This window comes from Bos taurus, chromosome 3 (assembly GCF_002263795.3).
Source record: "Bos taurus isolate L1 Dominette 01449 registration number 42190680 breed Hereford chromosome 3, ARS-UCD2.0, whole genome shotgun sequence".
NCBI classification, from domain to species: Eukaryota; Metazoa; Chordata; class Mammalia; order Artiodactyla; family Bovidae; genus Bos; species Bos taurus.
The window spans coordinates 35,069,601-35,092,010 of NC_037330.1; the positions used below are offsets into that span (position 1 = coordinate 35,069,601).

Consider the following 22,410-nt stretch of genomic DNA (forward strand, 5'->3'; position numbering starts at 1 on the left):
TAACCTTTCTGTTAATTTGATGTTAAAAGGAAATACACTAGTGGATTTTTAGAATTGGCTTCTCTATATGGTCCGTAGAAGAGTTGTCTAGTTAAGCTTGCACAAAATTATTCTTTCCATGATTTCTTTTGTCATTGTTAACCATAGATAATAAGAACCTTGAAATTTAACTCCACCTTATATGTTGTATTATTTCAAATAGATTTTTGATTATTTTTGAGAGTGTTTAGTTTTTTTTTTTTTTTTTAGTGTTTAGTTCTTGAGCAACAGAATACTCTTGAGAAGTTTACAAAGTCTAGAGGAGTCTTTCCTTGGCTTAAAAAATAGAGAAGCAAAGAAAAAAATTGAAAAAAATCTAGCCTCTATGACTTAAATTATAGCCTGTCATTGGGAAGGATATTTTCCCTCTATGAAATCATGAGTTAGGGCTTACATTTTAGATACCTGTAGGTTATTCTGACCACATACTGGATTTTATGATAGGAAAGCCAGAGCCTAAAACAAATATTGAAGTATATTAATAAAACCATTATTCCGTAGGCAGGAAGTCAGTATTTGTAGAAGTTTGTATTAGTGTAAGCAGATATGTGTGTTACACTTTATGCTACGTGGCTAATTTTCACTTTGGACACCACCAACAGGCATCCTCTGCTTCCATCCAGCCAGACTCCTTTCTGGGTGCTCTTCACAGTATTCTAATTTCTGCATGATAACTTTTCTTAGAGATCAGGAGACAGCTCTCTGCGCAAGGTGGTGCAGTGTCCTTGTGGTGGTCTCTGGGGCCTGTTTTGCCTGTTTATTTTCTCTCCCTGGTGTAAGTCTGTTTATCCCTCAGGGCTCTGTTAAGTCCAGCTTCCTATTAGAAGCATTTCCTAAGCATCCCAACCAAAACTGATGCCTCAGCTGCCTGACTTCCTTAGAATACTATATTATGGAATATTCAGTTTTCCATTGGATAATAGACAACCCATTCTTTTCCCCAGTGAATTGTAAACTACTTTGGGATAACTATTATGCCATACATATTCTCAAATTTCCCAGAGTACCTAGCTAGCTCCCTTCTGGATTCAAATAGGTTTTGTTTCATTGAAAAACTAACAGTTTAGAAAAATGGAGAAAAGGATAGTGTCAGCCTGGTAGGTAGATGTCTTAAACACATCAACAGAGGATAAAGTGGTGGTCCATTTTGGTTCTCACTGGTATAACAGTGTGATTTTATCAGGATCAGGGAAGCAGTGTCGTGGTGTGTTCTCATGGTTTCAGCTGCCATCTGTATTCTAACTGCCTTCCCTTCTAGCATTTTTCTATTCCTCTTAATACCTACACATCCACCTGTGCACTGCATATCTGTGCATCTCCACCTAGATATCCCAGGGGTACTTCACAGTCATCCCTCCACCACCCCCCCTCTAGTCATACAGACACACACACACAGACACACACGCACACATCCCATTCCTCTTTCTCTAGGTCTTATGGTGGTAAACATGATTCAGCACTTTACTGGAGAGTTATTTCCTCCAGGAAACCTTCCCTGTGTTTTCCTCTGTTAGAACTTTCATCAGAATTCAGTATTGAATTCAGGACTGTGAGCTTCCTTAGGCAGTATTTGTTTTCAGTGTATATTCCCAGTTCCGGAAAATCCCTGTTGAATGAATGAAAACAAAGAACTGCCGAGCTGGGTTTGGAGCCCAAGGTTGCCCTCAGTCTTAAGTTCATTAAGATGAAAGGAAAGATGGGTATTTTGCATAGAAGTGGCAGCCCGTGGACAGAAATGTAGGCATGGGAGAGCATCATTCACTAAGGAAGCTGAAGTTTCACTGGGCTCAAGTGTCATGGAGTGGATGTCCAGGAAGATGTTGATGAAAACAGGCTGGACAAATAGGCAGGAGCCAGATGTGATGGGAGTCTGGATTTTATCCGTGGGGAGGACATTACTGAAGTGTCCTATGTAGGGAAGTGGAATGAGTGTATTTGCATGTAAGATCAACCTGGAAAGTAGAGGTGTTGGAAGAGAGTGAGGCTCTATTGGAGGCAGGAAGACTATTTAAGGAAATAATTCAGGGATTCAGGTAGGAAATGATGAGTATCAGTATAAGGCAGTGGCTGCAGTGATTGGCAAAAAACTGATGTGAACTGAAAAATATTTGGGGAAATAGAAACAACAGAACTCACTGAGTGGATGTGGAGGTGAAAAAGAAGAATCAAGAATGATTTCTGATTTCTAACTTGAGCAACCAAATACGCAGAAAAGACAAGAAGAATCAATCTTGAGATCAAATGACAGGTTGCATTTTGCACAGGCTGGGCTTTAGCTCTTTCTGTAACATGTAGAAGGAGTAGACAATAGGACCTTTGATCTCTGATAGGTTGTTATTGAGGTGAAGGCTTTGGAATAGATCACTCAAGAAGACTTACAGAATGTGAAGAGTTCTGGGGATAGGCCCAGGGAGAAGTAGAAGGAGAAACCTGCAAAGGAGACTGAGAAGGAGCAGCCAAGGGGACAGAAAGGAATTCATAGAAAGTGATGGCCTAGGAGTCAGAGGAAGAAGAGACTTTCATGAAGGGTAGGAAATATGATAGAAAGTTTTATCTTTTAGGATTTATCACCTCAGGGATAGGAAAACTTGGTATAAATGTTTCAGAGAAGTAGTGAGGTGAGAAACCAATTGAGATGAGCTAAAGGGAATGGGAGGCGAAGAAAACTGGACAGTAGACACCTTTGTTAGGAATTTACCTTCAATGAAAGGGAGAAGAAAAGACAAGGGAGAGAGTGAGAATGGAAGGATGTTGGATTTTGATATTTTGTTTTCATGGCATGCCTGTGGCTGAAGGAAGCATGTCAGTACAAAGAAGGAAGTTAAAAAATATAAGTGAGACAGTTAGATAAGTGTTGCAGGTATTCAGGGAAAGTATGTGTGTCGGGTAGGAGTGGAAGGGCGGGGGAAGAAATGTTATCCAGATTGTGGCAGGATTTGCCTTTGACTGCATGGAGAACTCTTCTCATGTCAGCTTAGGAAGAAGTGAATGTGGGTGATTTTGCGGGAAGTGGACAAAAATACCAAGATATCCTTGCCTGATGGCCTCTTTGTTCTTCCTTGAGTTCCCAAGAAAGGACTTTTTTTTTTTTTTTTAGAATGAGGGAGGAAGTGGTACTGGAAGCTGGAGGAGAATGGAATGGAGAAGGTTGAAATAGATATTCTGACAAATGGAGAGAGAGTTGACATGGATAGGGTGGATGGAAAGAAAAACAAATTGGAAGAAAGAAAGGAAATAAATTGAAATCCTGAAAAGGTTTTGAATGGCTTTGAGAGCCCATCTAAACCTCCTTTGAAAAAGTCAAATTCTGTGGCCTTGAGCAAGCCTCTTAAAGCCTCTGTCACCTGACACCACATCCCTGGGGTAGAAACTAAGCTTGGTGACATAGGGTTAAGCCCTTGTCACTTTGCCTAACCCTGTATCTCTGTCCTCAACTCTTCCCTTTGTGCATGGTATGTTTTGGGGTGCAAAAGCCCCAAACCCGTACTCTTAAAATATTTATTCTCTACCAGGCACTAAGTATTTACTGAGTCCTTTTGATGGGTGCTTTGGGTTGGGGTACAGTATGTAAAAGATATGTCTTCAAGGTTCCTATTCATATGCAGGATGGTTGTCGATAAATTGTATTTAATGATTGTGATGATCTAACATACAGGGAAATTAATAGGGCCTATGCAGAAGAGGAGTTTTGGTTATTAACATTATGATGTAGTTCAAGAAATAGAGCCCATAGAAACATTGACTTTTGGGGGAGGCAGATATCTGCCATTTGGGGAACTTTTTGAAATTGTATTCAATTTTTATCATGAGCAGAGAAGCACAACTTTACTAGGACAAAGTATTCCTGTAATTTTGCACTAAGTTCTTCTGATTTTAAGGAATTGAACTCTGGCTGGCTCAGGAAAGCCAGGTCGGGGTGGCGGTAGGGGTTACTGTGGGGATGCCTGGGGCATTAAGGGGAGGAGCCTTAGGGAGTGCAGAAGTGGAACCTCGCTGACCTGTCCCTTCTCCGTGTGTCTGCTTCTTTGTCACGTTGTCCATTTCTCCCTCTGGTATCAGTGCCTAATTACACGTGTAGACCCATGTCACAATTCTAGGAGAAAGAATCTGATTTGCTTGGCTTCTAACCACAGTCTAATTTGGGCAGAGGTTTTCTCTCCAAGCTGTATAAAGATGATAATGATAATAATAGTAATAACAACAACAATGTTTATTGAACATTTGCCCAGCACTGTGCTAACTGTGTTATATGTGTTACCTAATAATTCTTTCAACAACCCCATTTGGTATAGGTATTGTTATCACAGATGAGGCACCTGCAATTTGGGTATGTTTGTGAACTTACTCAGAGCCATATAGTTGTATGTTCAGGGTTCCTGTTCAGGTCTGCCTGCCTTTGGAGCCCATGATATTAACATCCTGCCCCATCAATATTTTGGCTGCACTTGTGCCAGACTTCCACCCATGGCCGGATGAGCCTTGTCACTTGCTTTAGTACTGGTGGGCCAATACTGGTGGGGTCTGGGGTTGTTTTGTTAGTGTAATCATACGTATTATCTACAAAAACTGTTTTTTCTAAGTTGTTTTATTATGTGTTTGTTACTGATTTATTTGTACTGGTGAAAACCATGGGGACAGTATCTAAAAGCTGTGAGCACTTTGTTAACCTATGCATCTGGAGAAGAATGCTGTGATTCTGTTTCAGCAAAGGAGCTACAGGGTCACCTCTGTGGACCATCTGTGTTTTGTGGAATTCTAACTTGAAAATCACTCTCCAGTAAATGAGTCTATTGGCATTCAAGCCTTGCTTTTCTGTTAGATACTGTTAATGCAGTGTGTGCATTTTGAGAAACATCGCATTGTCAATTAATTGGTTTCTAGGAGCTGATTTGTATTTTGGTATTTTGTCTTAGCTTGGGCTGCCATAACAGAGCACCATATGCTGGGTGGTTTAAAGAATGGAAGTTTATTTCTCATGGTTCTAGAGCTGGGGAATCTGTCATCAAGGTGCTTCGGTTTCTGGTGAGGGCTGTCATTTTGGCTTGCAGATGGCCACCCTTTCACTGTCTGTGCACATGGCCTTTCTTTGGTGTATGCGTGTTGGGTGAGGGGGGAGATAGAAAGGAAGAGGCAGAGAAAAGTGAAGGGGAGGGAGGGAGGATGAGATTGAACATGTATGTGGGAGAAAGGTAAAGAGCTCTCTGATGTCTCTTGTAAGAACATTAACCCTGTCATGAGGGCCCAATCTCATGATCAGACCATAATTTCTCCCAAAGGCGCCATCTCCAGATACCATGCATTGGAGGTTAATGCAGTTTCAAAATATGAATCTGGGGTGGGGGGTGGGAGGGAGAAAGAGGGGAAGAACGCAGTTCATTGTATAGCAAATATTAATGCACATTTAAAACTTCATTTACACAGTACAAGAAGTTGCTTACTGAGGAAGGACAGAAAATAGGAACCTTTGAGAGATTTGTATCTGGTTCCATGGCTGGAGCAACTGCACAGACTTTTATTTATCCTATGGAGGTAAGTACTGTTGTGAAGTCTTTTGTATTAATGGTGTTTGTATTTTTATCTATTGCTGCATAATAGGTTATCCCAAAATTAACAGTTTAAAACATATTTATCATTTAAACTGTTTCTGTGGGGTCACAGTTTCTGTGGGGTCAGGAGTCTGGCCTCTGGTTCAGGATTTCTCACAACCTGCAGTCAGGGTGTCAGCCAGGGCTGCAGTCCCTGCAGGTATCAATGGGGGATGGACTTCCTCTTAAGTTTATTCATGTGTGTATTGCCAGGGCTCCATTGGTTGAAGCTATTGGTTGAAGATATCAGTTCCTTATTGCATGGGCCTCTCCATAGGATGCTGTGTATCCTTATAACATGGTAGCTGTATTTTTTTCCAAATCAGTTATCAAAGAGAACACCCAAGATGGAAATTGCACTCTTTGGTCATATCTGTTCTACTTTGTAGGTTGCACAGACTGCCCCTGGTAGACTGTGGAAGGGGATACATATGGTATAAATACCAGGAGGCTGGGAGAGTTGGGGTTTATCTTGAAGGCTGGTTGCAATAGTGTTAATAAGAATTAGAACACCCAATTCTCTCTAAAGAGTTTCTGTACCATAAATTTTATAATGGAACCTTAGAATTAGATTAGGTGATGGTAATCCTAACTGGACATCCTTCCAATAGAGCATAGATTAGCAAACCATGGATCTGTGAACTATTTTGTACAGCCTTTTTTTTGGTTTTTGCATTTTTACCTTTCAAAGGTGGTTTAAAACCACCTTTACAAAACCTTTACAAAACCAAAGAATTTGCCTCAGAGACCTGGTATTTTAGTCCTGCAGAAACTAAAATATTCACTTTATAGAAAAAGTTCACCAACTCCTCCTTTAGGGTAAAAATAATATTACAGATGTGGATATCTATTGATATGACAAAGGGTTTTTTAATAACTGAAAAGACCTAAGAAATACCGTTAATTTTCATCTTTATGGTATGTATGTTAATATAGCTTTCCTTTCAAGCATCTTAATATTATTGTTCATATTACTCCACACATCCCTCAAAAGATATCCTAATTAATATCTAAGCTTCCTCTTACATCCTCCACCTCAGTTAATAGCATCACCTTCCCTCTATCCTGCTGGCCACATCCTGAGTTCCATGCTAGAAACTCTTGAGTCATCCTTCCCCCTTCCTCCATATCTAATTTGTCACAGTTTTGTTAAGATATCAATAGATTATCTCTGTTTCCTCTGCCACTCCCTAATTCAGATTCTTTTTAAACTAAAGCGTCTTCTTGTCTCTGGTCTTAGACCCTCAAGAGAGATACTGTGTAAGAGTTTCTTACACATCAACAAATTGGACAGTCATTTGAGTGACAATATATGCTAGGTATTTGTTCTCTGTAAAATTACTTCTTTCAAATTCTATGATGATAGCATTAGTGTGAATAATAGTATTTGTTATATTCTTTCATAACCAGGTTCTGAAAACCAGGCTGGCTGTAGGCAAAACTGGACAATACTCTGGAATGTTTGATTGTGCCAAGAAGATATTGAAATATGAAGGCATGGGAGCTTTTTACAAAGGTTATGTTCCCAATTTATTAGGCATCATACCTTATGCAGGTATAGATCTTGCTGTATATGAGGTGAGTTTGTAGCAATCTTTTGAATCCAACAATATAGTTAAGTAGTTCTCATTGTTAGAATTTGACTTTATATGGAGAAGTACATGTCTGCCAGGAAACAGTTTGTAAATGAAAGTAAATTCAAGGGTGTATTCTTTGATCTTTCTGAGACCCCATATGCCTGTGATCTTTTGTATTAGATTTCCCTGTTAATTATTTCTATTAATGAAGATAATAGACTCACATTCAGATATAGTTGTTTAATTCTCTAATACCATATACAAAAATAAAATAAAAATAGATTAAAGTGCTAAGGCTGGATACCATAAAACTCCTATAGGAAAACATAGGCAGAACAAGTCTTCAACATAAATCACAGAAGTATCTTTTTGGACCTATCTCCTAGAGTAAGGGAAATAAAAACAAAAATAAATAAATGGAACCTAATTAAACTTAAAAAGCTTTTGCTCAACAAAGGAAGCCATAAACAACATGAAAAGACTACATGTAGACTAGGATAGAATATTTGCAAACAGTGCTACCAGTGAGGGGTTAATTTCCAAAATTCACAAACAGCTTAATATCAAGAAACAACCCAGTTTAAAAAATCAGCAAAAGGCCTCCACAAACATATCTCCCAAGAAGACATATAGGTGGTCAACAGGCACATGAAAATATGCTCAATATCACGAATTATTAGGGAAGTGCAGATCAAAGCTACAGTGAAGTATCACCTCACAGCAGTCAGTTGGCCATCATTAAAAAGTCTAAAAGTAATAAATGCTGGACACAGTGTGGAAAAAAGGGAATCCTTGTACACTGTTGGTAGGAATGTTAGTTGGTACAACCATTATGGAAAAACAGTATGAAAGTTCCTTAAAAAATAAAAATAGAGCTACCATATGCTTCTGCAGTTCCATTCCTGGGTGTGTATCCAGAGAAAACTTTAATTTGAAAAGATACATGCACCTCAGTGTTCATATCAGCACTATTTAGCCAAGACATGGAAGCTACCTAAGGTCCAGTAACAGAGGAATGGATAAAGAATATGTATTTATACACAGTGGAAACTCAGCAATAAAAAAATGAAATAATGTCATTTGCAGCAAGATGGATGGACCTTGTTTTGTTTAGTTGCTAAGTAGTGTCTGACTGTTTGCCACCCAGTGGACTTTAGCCTGCCAGGCTCCTCTACCCATGGGATTTCCCAGGCAAGAATACTGGAATGGGTTGCCACTTCCTTCTCCAGGGGATCTTCCCAATCCAGGGATCAAACCCATGTCTCCTGCATTGGCAGGGGGATTATTTACCACTGAGCTACTGTATAACACAGGAAACTATATTTGATGTCTTATAATAACCTATAATGGAAAATAATCTGAAAAAAAAAAGACTGTGTAACTGAATCACTTTGCTGTATACCTGAAGCTAACGCAACATTGTAAATTAGTTATACTTTAAAAAAATTATTACAGATGTAGTTGTTCAGCTTGGAAGATGATACTAGGGATTTTGAAGAGAGAGATAATAAGCAAAAATGGCATATTTTCTTTGGTTTGTAAAAATTTCATATTGATAAAGCCAAGAGACTGATGTGTGAGTAGCACAGGTTTATTCTTTGTACTTGCCAGCCTGAAGAAACCTAGCAGGAAATAATCAAACACAAATCATTTATTTGGGATCAAAGAATTGCAATTCAGTGCATCCAGATTTGGGTAGCAATATCAACATTGTCTGCTAGGGAGTAAAAGGGGTTTTTAATGGCAAAGAAGGGAGGTTTGCATTACAAAGAATTTTAGAGGGAGCTGAAGGCAGAATTTAGTTGGCGAAACATGATTGATGGCTAAGGCTATCACTGGAGGGAGATAAGAATTCGTTACTGTGACAAGTTGTCAGTGTTCTTGCAGAGTCCTTGGACTGTCTGTGGTGTGGCCCAGTTCTTAAGTTCATGGTTCCACCTGGTGAGACGTACATAAGGTCTAACTCTTGAATGGCCTTTTGGCTTCATTTTAAAACCCCTTGACATAAATGACTCCATTTTATTTCACATATCACCCTTTTGATCAAGATCATTCTCTAAAAGCATTTCCAAACAACTTAGAGGTTTGCTTTGTCCCATATCACTGGGATGGACCTGTGCCATAAAATCATGTTCCTTGTTGGGGAGAATTTTTAATCTCCAATGCTTACTTCAAAGAGTCAGTGTCAAAGAGTTAGACCACATTTGAGCAACAGGGAGATATTCAGGAAATGACTCTTGGGCAGATTTGGTGACTCATAAGGAAGTTGTAAGTCACTGCTGCTGCTGCTGCTGCTGCTAAGTCGCTTCAGTTGTGTCCGACTCTGTGCGACCCCAGAGACGGCAGCCCACCAGGCTCCTCCGTCCCTGGGATTCTCCAGGCAAGAATACTGGAGTGGGTTGCCATTTCCTTCTCCAATGCATGAAAGTGAAAAGTGAAAGTGAAGTCGCATAGTCCTGTCTGACTCCTAGCGACCCCATGGACTGCAGCCTATCAGGCTCCTCCATCCATGGGATTTTCCAGGCAAGAGTACTGGAGTGGGGTGCCATGCTAAGGGTTAATAACTGACCAGTTAGGATCAGACAGTAATGAGTAGTTTTGCCACTATGTAAAGGGAGAAGAGTTGCAAGGTTGAGCTTGTTGTAGCAGGGTTATGTCACAAGTTAGTAATGATATTTCATATGGGGTAAGACAGCTTGCAGAAAGGTATTGAGTGTGATGAGAATTGAGCAAGCCTCCTGTTGCATGGGGGAACATAGATGATAAGTGGAGAGACAGTAACCATTTCCTCAGTTATGTTGTAAAGGCTGCTGCTTCTGAAATAGCTGTTATGCATGGAGGCAGACCTCTGGCCACAGGTCCGATTGTTGAGTGTCATAGCCAAGAGATTGGTGTTGACCTCTGTGCCTTTGAATGAGCAATCCGAATGCATTTCTCTGCTCTTGTACATGAGGTAGAAAGGGGGAAGCTGATAATTAGAATGGCCTAAAGCAGGAGACAACAAAGTCCACTTCTCAGGTTCTGGAGCCATAAAGATGTTTTCTTCCTACTCTAGAGGGTCTTGTCTTTGAGCTTTGAGCAATGAATAAAGAGGCTGGGCAACTAAAAGTGTTTGGTCAGCTCAAGATGTTTTATTTATTTATTTTAGGCTGGTGGACTTTTTTTTTAATTAATTAATTTATTTTTATTGGAGGCTAGTTACTTTACAATATTGTGGTGCATTTTGCCATACATTGACATGAATCAGCCATGGGTGTACATGTGTTCCCCATCCTGAACCCCCCTCCTATCTCCCTCCCCATCCCATCCCTCAGGGTCATCCCAGTGCACCAGCCCTGAGCACCCTGTTTCATGCATCAAACCTGGACTGGCAGTATGTTTCACATATGATAATATACATGTTTCAATGCTATTCTTTCAAATCATCCCACCCTCACCTTCTCCCACAGAGTCCAAAAGATTGTTCTTTACATCTGTGTCTCTTTTGCTGTCTCACATATAGGGTCATTGTTACCATCTTTCTAAATTCCATATATATGTGTTAGTATACTGTATTGGTGTTTTTCTTTCTGACTTCACTCTGTATAATAGTTTCCAGTTTCACCCACCTCATCAGAACTGATTCAAATGCATCCTTTTTAATGTCTGAGTAGTAAGTTATGACCAACTTAAATAGCATATTAAAAAGCAGAGACATTACTTTGCCAACAAAGGTCCATCTAGTCAAGGCTATGGTTTTTCCTGTGGTCATGTATGCATGTGAGAGTTGGACTGTGAAGAAGGCTAAGCGCCAAAGAATTGATGCTTTTGAACTGTGGTATTGGAGAAGACTCTTACGAATCCCTTGGACTGTAAGGAGATCCAACCAGTGCATTCTGAAGGAGATCAGCCCTGGGATTTCTTTGGAAGGAATGATGCTAAAGCTGAAACTCCAGTACTTTGGCCACCTCGTGCAAAGAGTTGACTCATTGGCCAAGTTCCTTGGCCCATTTTTTGATTGGTCCTTTATTTTTCTGGAATTGAGATGCAGGAGTTGCTTGTATATTTTTTAGATTAATTCTTTGTCAGTTGCTTTGTTTGCTATTATTTTCTCCCATTCTGAAGGCTGTCTTTTCACCTTGCTTATAGTTTCCTTCGTTGTGAAAAAACTTTTAAGTTTAATTAGGTCCCATTTGTTTATTTTTGCTTTTATTTCCATTACTCTTGGAGGTGGGTCATAGAGGATCCTGCTTTGATTTATATCAGAGAGTGTTTTGCCTATGTTTTCCTCTAAGAGTGTTATAGTTTCTGGTCTTACATTTAGATCTTTAATCCATTTTGAGTTTATTTTTGTGTATGGTCTTAGAAAGTGTTCTAGTTTCATTCTTTTACAAGTGGTTGACCAGTTTTTCTAGCACCACTTGTTAAAGAGATTGTCTTTTCTCCATTGTATATTCTTGCCTCCTTTGTCAAAGGTAAGGTGTTCACAGGTATGTGGATTTATCTCTTGGCTTTCTATTTTGTTCCATTGATCTATATTTCTGTCTTTGTGCCAGTACCATACTGTCTTGATGACTGTGGCTTTGTAGTAGAGCCTGAAGTCAGGCAGGTTGATTCCTCCAGTTCCATTCTTCTTTCTCAAGATTGCTTTGGCTATTCAAGGTTTTTTGTATTTCCATACAAATTGTGAAATTATTTGTTCTAGTTCTGTGAAAAATACCATTGGTAGCTTGATAGGGATTGCATTGAATCTATAGATTGCTTTGGGTAGTATACTCATTTTCACTATATTGATTCTTCCAATCCATGAACATGGTATATTTCTCCATCTATTTGTGTCATCTTTGGTTTCTTTCATCAGTGTTTTATAGTTTTCTATATATAGATCTTTTGTTTTTTTAGGTAGATTTATTCCTGAGTGTTTTATTCTTTTTGTTGCAATGGTGAATGGAACTGTTTCCTTAATTTCTCTTTCTCTTTTCTCATTGTTAGTGTATAGGAATACAAGGGATTTCTGTGTGTTAATTTTATATTTTGCAACTTTACTATATTCATTGATAGGGTTTTCTATGTAGAGGATCATGTCATCTGCAAACAGTGAGAGTTTTGCTTCTTTTCCAATCTGGATTCCTTTTGTTTCTTTTTCTTCTCTGACTGCTGTGGGTAAAACTTCCAAAACTATGTTGAATAGTAGTGGTGAGAGTGGGCATCCTTGTCTTGTTCCTGATTTTAGGGGAAATGCTTTCAATTTTTTACCATTGAGGATAATGTTTCCTGTGGGTTTATCATATATGGCTTTTATTATGTTGAGGTATGTTCCTTCTATGCCTGCTTTCTGGAGGGTTTTTTTTTTTTATCATAAATGGATGTTGAATTTTGTCAAATGCTTTCTCTGCATCTATTGAGATAATCATATGGTTTTTATTTTTCAGTTTGTTAATGTGGTGTATTATGTTGATTGATTTGCTGATATTGGAGAATCCTTGCATCCCTGGGATAAAGCCCACTTGGTCATGATGTATGATCTTTTTAATATGTTGTTGGATTCTGTTTGCTAGAATTTTGTTAAGGATTTTTGCGTCTGTGTTCACCAGTGATATTGGCCTGTGGTTTTCTTTTTTTGTGGCATCTTTGTTAGGTTTTGGTATTAGGGTGATGGTGGCCTCATAGAATGAGTTTGGAAGTTTACCTTCCTCTGCAATTTTCTGGAAGTGTTTGTGTAGGATAGGTGTTAGCTCTTCTCTAAATTTTTGGTAGAATTCAGCTATGAAGCTGTCTGGACCTGGGCTTTTGTTTGCTGGAAGAGTTCTGATTACAGTTTCAATTTCCGTGCTTGTGATGAGTCTGTTAAGATTTTCTTCTTCTTCGTGGTTCAGTTTTGGAAAGTTATACTTTTCTAAGAATTTGTCCATTTCTTCCAAGTTGTCCATTTTATTGGCATATAGTTGCTGATAGTAGTCTCTTATGATCCTTTGTATTTCTGTATTGTCTGTTGTGATTTCTGCATTTTCATTTCTAAGTTTGTTGATTTGATTCTTCTCCCTTGTTTCTTGATGAGTCTGGCTAATGGTTTGTCTCTTTTATTTATCTTCTCAAAGAACCAGCTTTTAACTTGGTTGATTTTTGCTATGGTCTCCTTTGTTTGTTTTTCATTTATTTCTGCCCTAATTTTTAAGATTTCTTTCCTTCTGCTAACCCTGGGGTTCTTCATTTCTTCCTTTTATAGTTGCTTTAGTGTAGAATTAGGCTATTTATTTGATTTTTCTATTGTTTCTTGAGGTAAGCTTGTATTGCTATGAACCTTCCCCTTAGCACTGCTTTTACTGAATCCTATAGGTTTTGGGTTGTTGTGTTTGCATTTTCATTCGTTTCTATACATATTTTGATTTCTTCTGTGATTTGTTGGTTATTCAGAAGCGTGTTGTTTAGCCTCCATATGTTTGTATTTTTAATAGTTTTTTTCTTGTAGTTGACATCTAATCTTACAGTATTGTGATCAGAAAAGATGCTTGGAATGATTTCAGTTTTTTTGCATTTACCAAGGCTAGATTTATGGCCCAGGATGTGATCTACCCTGGAGAAGGTTCTGTGTGCACTTGAGAAAAAGGTGAAATTCATTGTTTTGGGGTGAAATGTCCTATAGATATCAATTAGGTCTAACTGGTCCTTGTATCATTTAAAGTTTGTGTTTCCTTGTTAATTTTCTGTTTAGTTGATCTATCCATAGGTGTGAGTGTGGTATTAAAGTCTCCCACTATTATTGTGTTATTGTTAATTTCCCCTTTCATTCTTGTTAGCATTTGCCTTACATATTGCAGTGCTCTTACATTGGGTGCGTATATATTTATAATTGTTATATCTTCTTCTTGGATTGATCCTTCTTTGTCTCCTGTCACGGCCTTTATTTCAAAGTCTATTTTATCTTATATGAGTATTGCTAATCCTGCTTTCTTTTGGTCTCCATTTTCATGAAATATGTTTTTCCAGCCCTTCACTTTCAGTCTGTATGTGTCCCTTTTTTTGAGGTGGGTCTCTTGTCAACAGCATGTATAGGAGTCTTGTTTTTGTATCTATTCAGCCAGTCTTTTTCTTTTGGTTGGGGCATTGATAAGTATGATCCTGTGGCCATTTACTTTATTGTTTTGGGTTTGATTTTATACACCTTTTCTGTGTTTCCTGTCTAGAGAAGATCCTTTAGCATTTGTTGAAGAGCTGTTTTAGTTGTGCTGAATTCTCTCAGCTTTTACTTGTCTGTAAAGCTTTTGATTTCTCCTTCATATTTGAATGAGATCTTTGCTGGGTACAGTAATCTGGGCTGTGGGTTTTTCTCTTTCATCACCTTAAGTATTTTGTCCTGCCAATTCCTTCTGGCCTGAAGAGTTTCTATTGAAAGATCAGCTGTTGTCCTTATGGGAATCCCCTTGTGTGTTATTTATTGTTTTTCCCTTGCTGCTTTTAATATTTGTTCTTTGTGTTTGATCTTTGTTAATTTGATTAATATGTGTCTTGGGGTGTTTCACCTTGGGTTTATCCTGTTTGGGACTGTCTGGATTTCTTGGACTTGGGTGGCTATTTCCTTCCCCATTATAGGGAAGTTTTTAACTATTATCTCCTCAAGTATTTTCTCATGGCCTTTCTTTTTGTCTTCTTCTGGGACTCCTATGATTCAAATGTTGGGGCGTTTAACATTGTCCCAGAGGTCTCTGAGGTTGTCCTCATTTCTTTTAATTCTTTTTTCCTCTCTGCTTCATTTATTTCCACCATTCTATCTTCCACCTCACTTATCCTATCTTCTACCTCCATTATTCTACTGTTGGTTCTCTCCAGAGTGTTTTTGATCTCATTTATTGCATTATTCATTATTGATTGACTCTTTTTTTATTTCTTCTAGGTCCTTGTTAAATATTTCTTGCGTCTTCTCAGTCCTTGTCTCCAGACTATTTATCTGTAAATCCATTTTGTTTTCAAGATTTTGGATCATTTTTGCTATCATTATTCTGAATTCTTTTACATTTAGACTCCCTATCTCCTCCTTTTTTGTTTGATTTGGTGGGCATTTATCTGTTCCTTTACCTGCTGAATATTTCTCTGCCTTTTCATCTTGTTTAGATCACTGTGTTTGGGGTGGCCTTTCTGAATGCTGGAAGTTTGTGGTTCCTCTTTATTGTGGAGGTTCCTCCTTGTGGGTGGGGTTGGGCGAGTGGCTTGTCAAGGTTTCCTGGTTAGGGAAGCTTGTGTCGGTGTTCTGGTGGGTGGAGCTGGATCTCTTTTCTCTGGAATGCAATGAAGTGTCCAGTAGTGAGTTTTGAGGTGTCTATGGGTTTGGTGTGACTTTTGGCCCCCTGTATTTTAATGCTTAGGGTTATGTTCCTGCGTTATTGCAGAATTAGCTTGGTATGTCTTGCTCTGAAACTTGTTGGTTCTTGGGTGGAGCTTGGTTTCAGTGTAGGTATGGAAGCTTTTGGATGAGCTCTTGTCAATTAATGTTCCCTGGAGTCAGGAGTTTTCTGGTGTTCTAAAGCTTTGGATTTAAGCCTCCAACCTCTGGTTTTCAATATTATTCTTAAAGTAGCCTCAAGACTTCTCTATCCATAATACGCTGATGATAAAACATCTAGGTTAATTGAGAAAAGATTCTCCACAGTGGGGGACACCCAGAGAGGTTCACAGAGTTACATGGAGAAGAGAAGAGGAAGGAGGGAGATAGAGGTGACCTGAAGGAAAAGAGGGGGAATCAAAAGAGGAGAGAGCAATCTAGCCAGTAATCAATTCCCTATATGCTCTCCACAGTCTGGAACATTCAGAAAGGTTCACAGAGTTACACAGAGAAGAGAAGAGGGAGAAAGGAGATAGAGGTGACCAGGAGGAGAAGAGGGGGAATCAAAAGGAGAGAGACAGATCTAGCCCATAATCAGTTTTCTAAGTGTTCTCCACAGCCCAGAGTACCCAAAGAGATTCAGAGAGTTGGGTAGAGAAGAGAAGGGGGAGGGAGGAGATAGAGAAGACCTAGGGGAGAAAACAGAGAGTCAAAAGGGGGAGAGGGCAATCAAGCCAGTAATCACACTCCTAAGTAAAAATGGGTACTGAAGATTGGATTCTTAAAGGTACAAAATTGATAACCAATACCAAAAAGCAACGATTAAAAATCTAGAGTAGAGGTTAGACTCTCAAAAATTTAATATTAAAAAGCAAAGCAAAATCACAAAAATTATTTAAAAAATATGAAATTTGTTTTAAAAATAGGGTTTTTTTTATTTTTGCAAGGTAATAGTAGGTTATAAAAGTGAAAATTAAAGGAGTAATAATGATCTTAAAAATTAAAAAAATTTTAGATGATAATAATAAAATATATCTAGGAATTTCTCTGAAACTGTTGAGGGCAGGGTGGGGTCAGTTCAGTTTCAGATGGTTCCTTTTTCCAGGTTATACTTCTTCTCCAGGTCTATAGGCCCTTTCCAATGTATTTGGTGCTAACTACAGGGTTTTAATCTGTTGCACCTGTCACTTCCCTCTTCTTTGCTTATTTTGGCTTCCTCTGTTTGCAAGTCTCTACAGTGTCTAATTTCCACCCTGACACAAGGTGGTGAAGGTGGTCACTTATTTAGGCTCACTTGTTCAGTTGTGCTGTCGGTGGGGAGGAATACTGCAAACAAATATCAGTGGCATGTGTGGGGAGTGCTCTCCATGTCTGGGCCACACTGGGTTGGCCCCTGCTCTTGGTGTGTGTGCTTTCCCAGTCTACACTGCTCAGGCTCCAGGTTGCTCTGCAGGGGAACTGTCTAAAGTGGGCCCTGGGTTGCGTGCACTTCCCAGGTCTAAGCTGCTCAAATTCAGGTTCTTGGGTACTCCACAAAGGCACAGACTTGGTTGGGCCTGAGTTTTGTGCCCTTCCCAGGTGCAACCAACTCAGGCAACCAGGTGCTTGGCGAGCACACTCTCCCTAGGTTGGGGGTGCATCTTATCATCTCCCCGGTCCCAGCTGCTTGGTTTCCTGGGTGTGCAGTGGAAGCGTCATATCAGGTGTGCTGTGTGTCTCCTCTGGGGAGCTGATCTCTGGCTGCGGCCCTCCTGGCAGATGTCAACCATCCAGGATCCCAGGAAGACTTGGTTAGCAACTGGGAGCCTACTCGCAGTTTGGTAGAGGATGCTGTCCCTGGGGCCGAGATTGCCCCTCGCCTTCTGGCTCTGGGTGTCCCCGCCTGCCTCTCTGCCTCCAGCGCAGGATAGGCTGGTCCGCATCTGGCTAGCTCTCTTCTGGTATTAGCTCAGTCCTTTGTTCTGTGAGCCGGCCGGCAGTGCCTTAGGTTAGAGCTTTTCATGGGAAAGTTCTCTCTCTCTCTCTTTTCTCTCTCTTTCTTGCTATCTCACAGTTTGGGTTGCTATCTCACATTAGCTCCCTCAGATTATCCTCAGGGCATTCAGGCCTGGTCCTTACCCTAAGCAATGCAGCCCGTGCCTTCCTGTTCAGCCCCCACTTGCTGCTGGTGGATGCAAGCGTCTGAGCTACTTCTCTGCTGGGAGTTGTGGTTAGGCACATAATCTGTGGCTTTTTTTTTTTTCTTCCCATTTATGTTGCCCTCTGAGATTCCAAAATTCCCCACAGACCTGCCAGTGAGAGGGTTTCCTGGTGTTTGGAAACTTCTCCTCCTTTATAACTCCCTCCCCAGGTCAGGTCTCTGTCCCTAACTCTTTTGTCTCTCTTTTTATCTTTTATGGACTTCCCTGGTGGCTCAGATGGTAAATCGTCTGTCTATAATGCAGGAGACCTGGGTTCCATCTCTGGGTCAGGAAGATTCCCTGGAGAAGGAAATGGCAACCCACTCCAGTACTCTTGCCTAGAAAATCCCATGGACGGAGGAGCCTGGTGTCCATGGGGTCTCAAAGAGTTGGACACGACTGAGCAACATCACTTTCACTTTATCTTTTATATTTTGTCCTACCTCCTTTTGAAGAGAATGGGCTGCCTTTCTGGATGCCTGGTGTCCTCCGCCAGCATTCAGAAGTTTTTTTGTGGAATTTGCTCAGTGTTCAAATGATCTTTCGATGAATTTGTGGAAGAGAAAGTGGTCTCCCTATCCTATTCCTCCGCTATCTTAGGACCGCCCCCTCCAGATGTTTTAAAGTTGTCTTTTGGTCTGTGGCTGTGGGAAATTTAAGACACTTTGAATCCTAATAGGTTCTAAAAGGAGTCCTTTATCTGAGATCAGGTATCTTAGGTATTTGACCTGTGTTTGAACAAGTTGTAATTTCTCTTTGGAGACCTTCGTGACATTCAGTTGCTAACAGCTTGAGGAGATGATGCTGGCTTGCTCACTTGCTTCCTTGGAAGAGAAGAAAAGAAGGTCATCAACATATCGCAAAGGGTGGGCACTTATGGGAAAATGACAGATGCTAAATCTGCTTTTAGTATCTGTAAAAAGTAGGACTTTCAGTCTAGACTTCTGACATGTCCAGGTGTATTGTCCTTCCCACATGAAAGCACATAACATTTGACTTTCACAATCCACAGAGATGCTGAAAAAGGTGCTACAGAGATCAATTATGGTGAAAAACTACTCTCTGTAGGAATTGCCATTAAAAGAGCATGAAGGTCAAGGGCAACTGGATAGCAATTAATGACAGTGTTACGAGTAGCTCCCAAATCTTGGGCAAATCTCCATTCTTCTTTGTGGGATTTCTTAATAGGGAGAATGGGTATAGTACAGAGACTAGTGCAGGGAACTATGAGGTCTTGTGTCTTATATTCCTGTATGATTGGTTGAATTCTTGCTAAGGCCTCAGGACTTAAAGGACATTGTTTGATGTTAGGAACAGGCTTACCATGGTCTATTTGAATTTGAATTGGGGGACTCAGATAAATCTGCCCAATGTGGGTCGTGGATTTTGCCAAGTCACTCAGGGACTTCTTTGAGTTTCAAGTTTCTGTTACCTTCCGAGCTTGTCTTAAGGGCAAAAACTGCTGACAAGGTTGAGGAACTTGGAATGCCATCCATTGTTGAGGGGTTGAATTAATTTCAAGGATAATTTCCCCTTTTGAGAAAAAGGGATACAAATATCTCTTTAAGTCCCTGATTTCAGTTCATTTGGGTGTATACCTACCAGTAGAATTGCTGGGTCATATAGTAATTCCATGTTAAGCTTTTTGTCAGTTCAGTCACTCAGTCGTGTCTGACTCTCTGGGACCCCGTGAACTGCAGCACACCAGGCTTCCCTGTCCATCAGCAACTCCTGGAGCTTGCTCAAACTCATTTCCATGGAGTCGGTGATGCCATCCAACAGTCTCATCCTTTGTTATCCCCTTCTCCTGCCTTCAATCTTTCCCAGAATAAGGGTCTTTTCCAGTGAGTCAGTTCCTCACATCAGGTGGCCAAAGTATTGGAGTTTCAGCTTCAGCATCAGTCCTTCCAATGAATATTTGGGACTGATTTCTTAAAATTGACTGGTTGGATCTCCTTGCACTCCAAGGGACTCTTAAGAGTTCAAAATAACACAGTTCAAAAACACCAATTCTTTCATGCTCAGCTTTCTTAGTGGTCCAACTCTCACATCCATACATGACTACTGGAAAAACCATAGCTTTGACTAGATGGACCTTTGTCAGCAAAATAATGTCTCTCCTTTTCAATATGCTGTCTAGGTTGGTCAAAGCTTTCCTTCCAAGGAGCAAGCATTTTTTAATTTCATGGCTGCAGTCACCATCTTCAGTGATTTTGGAGCCCAAGAAAATAAAGTCTGCCACTGTTTCCATTGTTTCCCCATCTATTTGCCATGAAATGATGGGACCGGATACCATGATCTTAGTTTTTAGAATGTGGAGTTTTAAGCTAGTTTTTTCACTCTCCTCTTTCACCCTCATCAAGAGGCTCTTTAGTTCCTCTTCGCTTTCAGCCATAAGGGTGGTGTCATCTGCATATCTGAGGTTATTGCTGTTTCTCCCAGCAGTCTTGATTACAGCTTGTGCTTCATCCAACCCAGCAGTTCACACGATGCACTCTGCATATAAGTTAAATGAGCAGGTTGACAATATACAGGCTTGGTGTACTCCTTTCCCAATTTGGAACCAGTCTGTTGTTCCATGTCCAGTTCTAACTGTTGCTTCTTGACCTGCATATAGATTTCTCAGGAGGCAGTTAAGGTAGTCTGATATTCCCATCTCTTGAAGAATTTTCCACAGTGTGTTGTGATTCACACAGTTAAAGGCATTACCATAGTCAATGAAGCAGAAATAGATGTTTTTCTGGAATTATCTTGCTTTTTTGATGATCCAATGGATGTTGGCAATTTGATCTCTGGTTCCTCTGCCTTTTCTAAATCTAGCTTGTACTTGGGACGTTCTTGGTTTGTGTACTGTTGAAGCCTAGCTTGGAGAATTTTGAGCATTATTTTGCTAGCATGTGAGATGAGTGCAATTGTGCAGTAGTTTGAACATTCTTTGGCATTGCCTTTCTTTGGTATTGGAATGAAAACTGACCTTTTCCAGTCCTGTGGCCACTGCACCCTTTTCCATTCCCACTAACAGTGTACTTTTCTACATACTCACTAATATTTGTTAGTTTCTGTTTTTTTGATAATATCTATCCCAACAGTTGTGAAACAATATCTCATTGTGCTTTTGACCTGCATTTCTCTGATGATGAGTGATGTTGAGGATCTTTTAATATGTTTGTTGTCCATCTATTTATTTTTTTGGAGAAATGTCTATTCAAGTCTTTTGCCCAGTTTTTAATTAGGTTTTTAAAATTGTTGTTTAGTTGTAGAAGTTCTTTATATATTTTGGATATTAACTACTTATCAGATATATGGTTTGCAAATATATTCTCCCATTCCATAGGTTGCCTTGTTTTTCTCTCTCGTTTCCTTTGATGTGCAGAAGTTTTTAAGTTGATGAAATCCATTTGTCTATTTTTGCTTTTGCTGCCTGTGCTTTTAGTATCATATCCAAGAAATTGTTGCCAAATCCAATGGCCTAAAGATTTTATTACCCTGAGTTTTCTCCTAGGAATTGTATACTGTTAGCTCTTATGTTTAGACCTTTAATTTATTTTGAGTTAGTTTTTTGTGTATGTTGTAAGATAAGGGTCCAACTTTATTTTTCTTCTTATAGATATCCAGTTTTCCCATTTGAGAAGAGACTGTCTTTTGCCCAATGTGGAGAAGTTATTTCTGGGCTCTCTATTTTGTTCAATTGATCTATGTATCTGTCTTTATGCCAGCATGGCACTATTTTGATTACTGTTGCTTTGTAGTATATATTGAAATCAGGAAGTGTGAGGCCTCCAACTTTGTTCTTTTTCAAGGTTATTTTGGCTAGCTGCGGTCCCTTGAGATTCCATTTGAGTTTTAGAATTTTTATTTTTTATTTCTTCAAACAGTATGATTGAAATTTGAATAGTGACTGCATTGAATATGTAGATTGCTTTGGGTAGTGTGCTAGTTTGTTTGGACTGCCATAACAAAATACTAGATACCAAGAATTCTGAGGTGGTCCAGTGGTTGGGACTCTGCGTTCTTACTGCCTAGGGCCCCAGGTTCAATCCCTGATTGGGGAACTAAGATCTTGAAAGCTGTACGGGATGGCAAAAAAAAAAAAAACCAAACAAACCCAAAAACCAAGAAACAAAACAAACAAACAAAAAAACCCAGAGACTCGGTGGGTTAAACAACAGAAATTACTTTTTCACAGTTCTGGAGGCTAGAAATCCAAGATCAAGGTTCTGGCTTATTTGGTTTGTGGGGAGGCTGTCTTACTGGCTTGCAGACTGCTGTCTTCCTGCTATGTTCCCAGAGGGAGAGAAAGTGAGTGAGTGAATTCTCTGGTGTTTTTTTTCTTATAAAGATACTAGTCCTATTGAATCAGGACCCTGTTATGATCCTGATGTTGCCAGAGAATCTTCATAAGGTGATAAAATTTTGAGGGTACAGAGCTAATGAAGGAGAGACAGACAGGAAGAAATAAAAATAAATAAGTAAAAAATTTTAAAAATATAGTGTGACCTGAGAGATAGGGAATGATAATGGCCCTAAGCATGAGAAGAAAATGGATTATGGAATAAACAGAGAAGACTTGCAAGATCATATATATTTTATAGAACTTTAATTGTTTCAAGAGTATGTTTTCTTCTCTTTTTTCCTCCTGTTCTAGTCTTCACAGTGTAAACAATTGATTAGTTTCTAGTCAATCACTTCTTTTATTTCTGCAGTTCAGACATGATTATCTTTAGCCTTCATAA

General features: G+C 39.6%; 1 protein-coding gene across 1 annotated transcript in view; it reads left to right on the forward strand.

The window, feature by feature from the left end:
- The window catches only part of SLC25A24 (solute carrier family 25 member 24), a 57,979-nt gene that overhangs the window by 31,097 nt on the left and 4,472 nt on the right, over positions 1 to 22,410 (forward strand). The window contains 2 exon segments of the mRNA NM_001099066.1: positions 5,461 to 5,568; positions 7,035 to 7,202. Of these exon segments, the coding sequence (NP_001092536.1) occupies positions 5,461 to 5,568; positions 7,035 to 7,202 (276 nt within the window).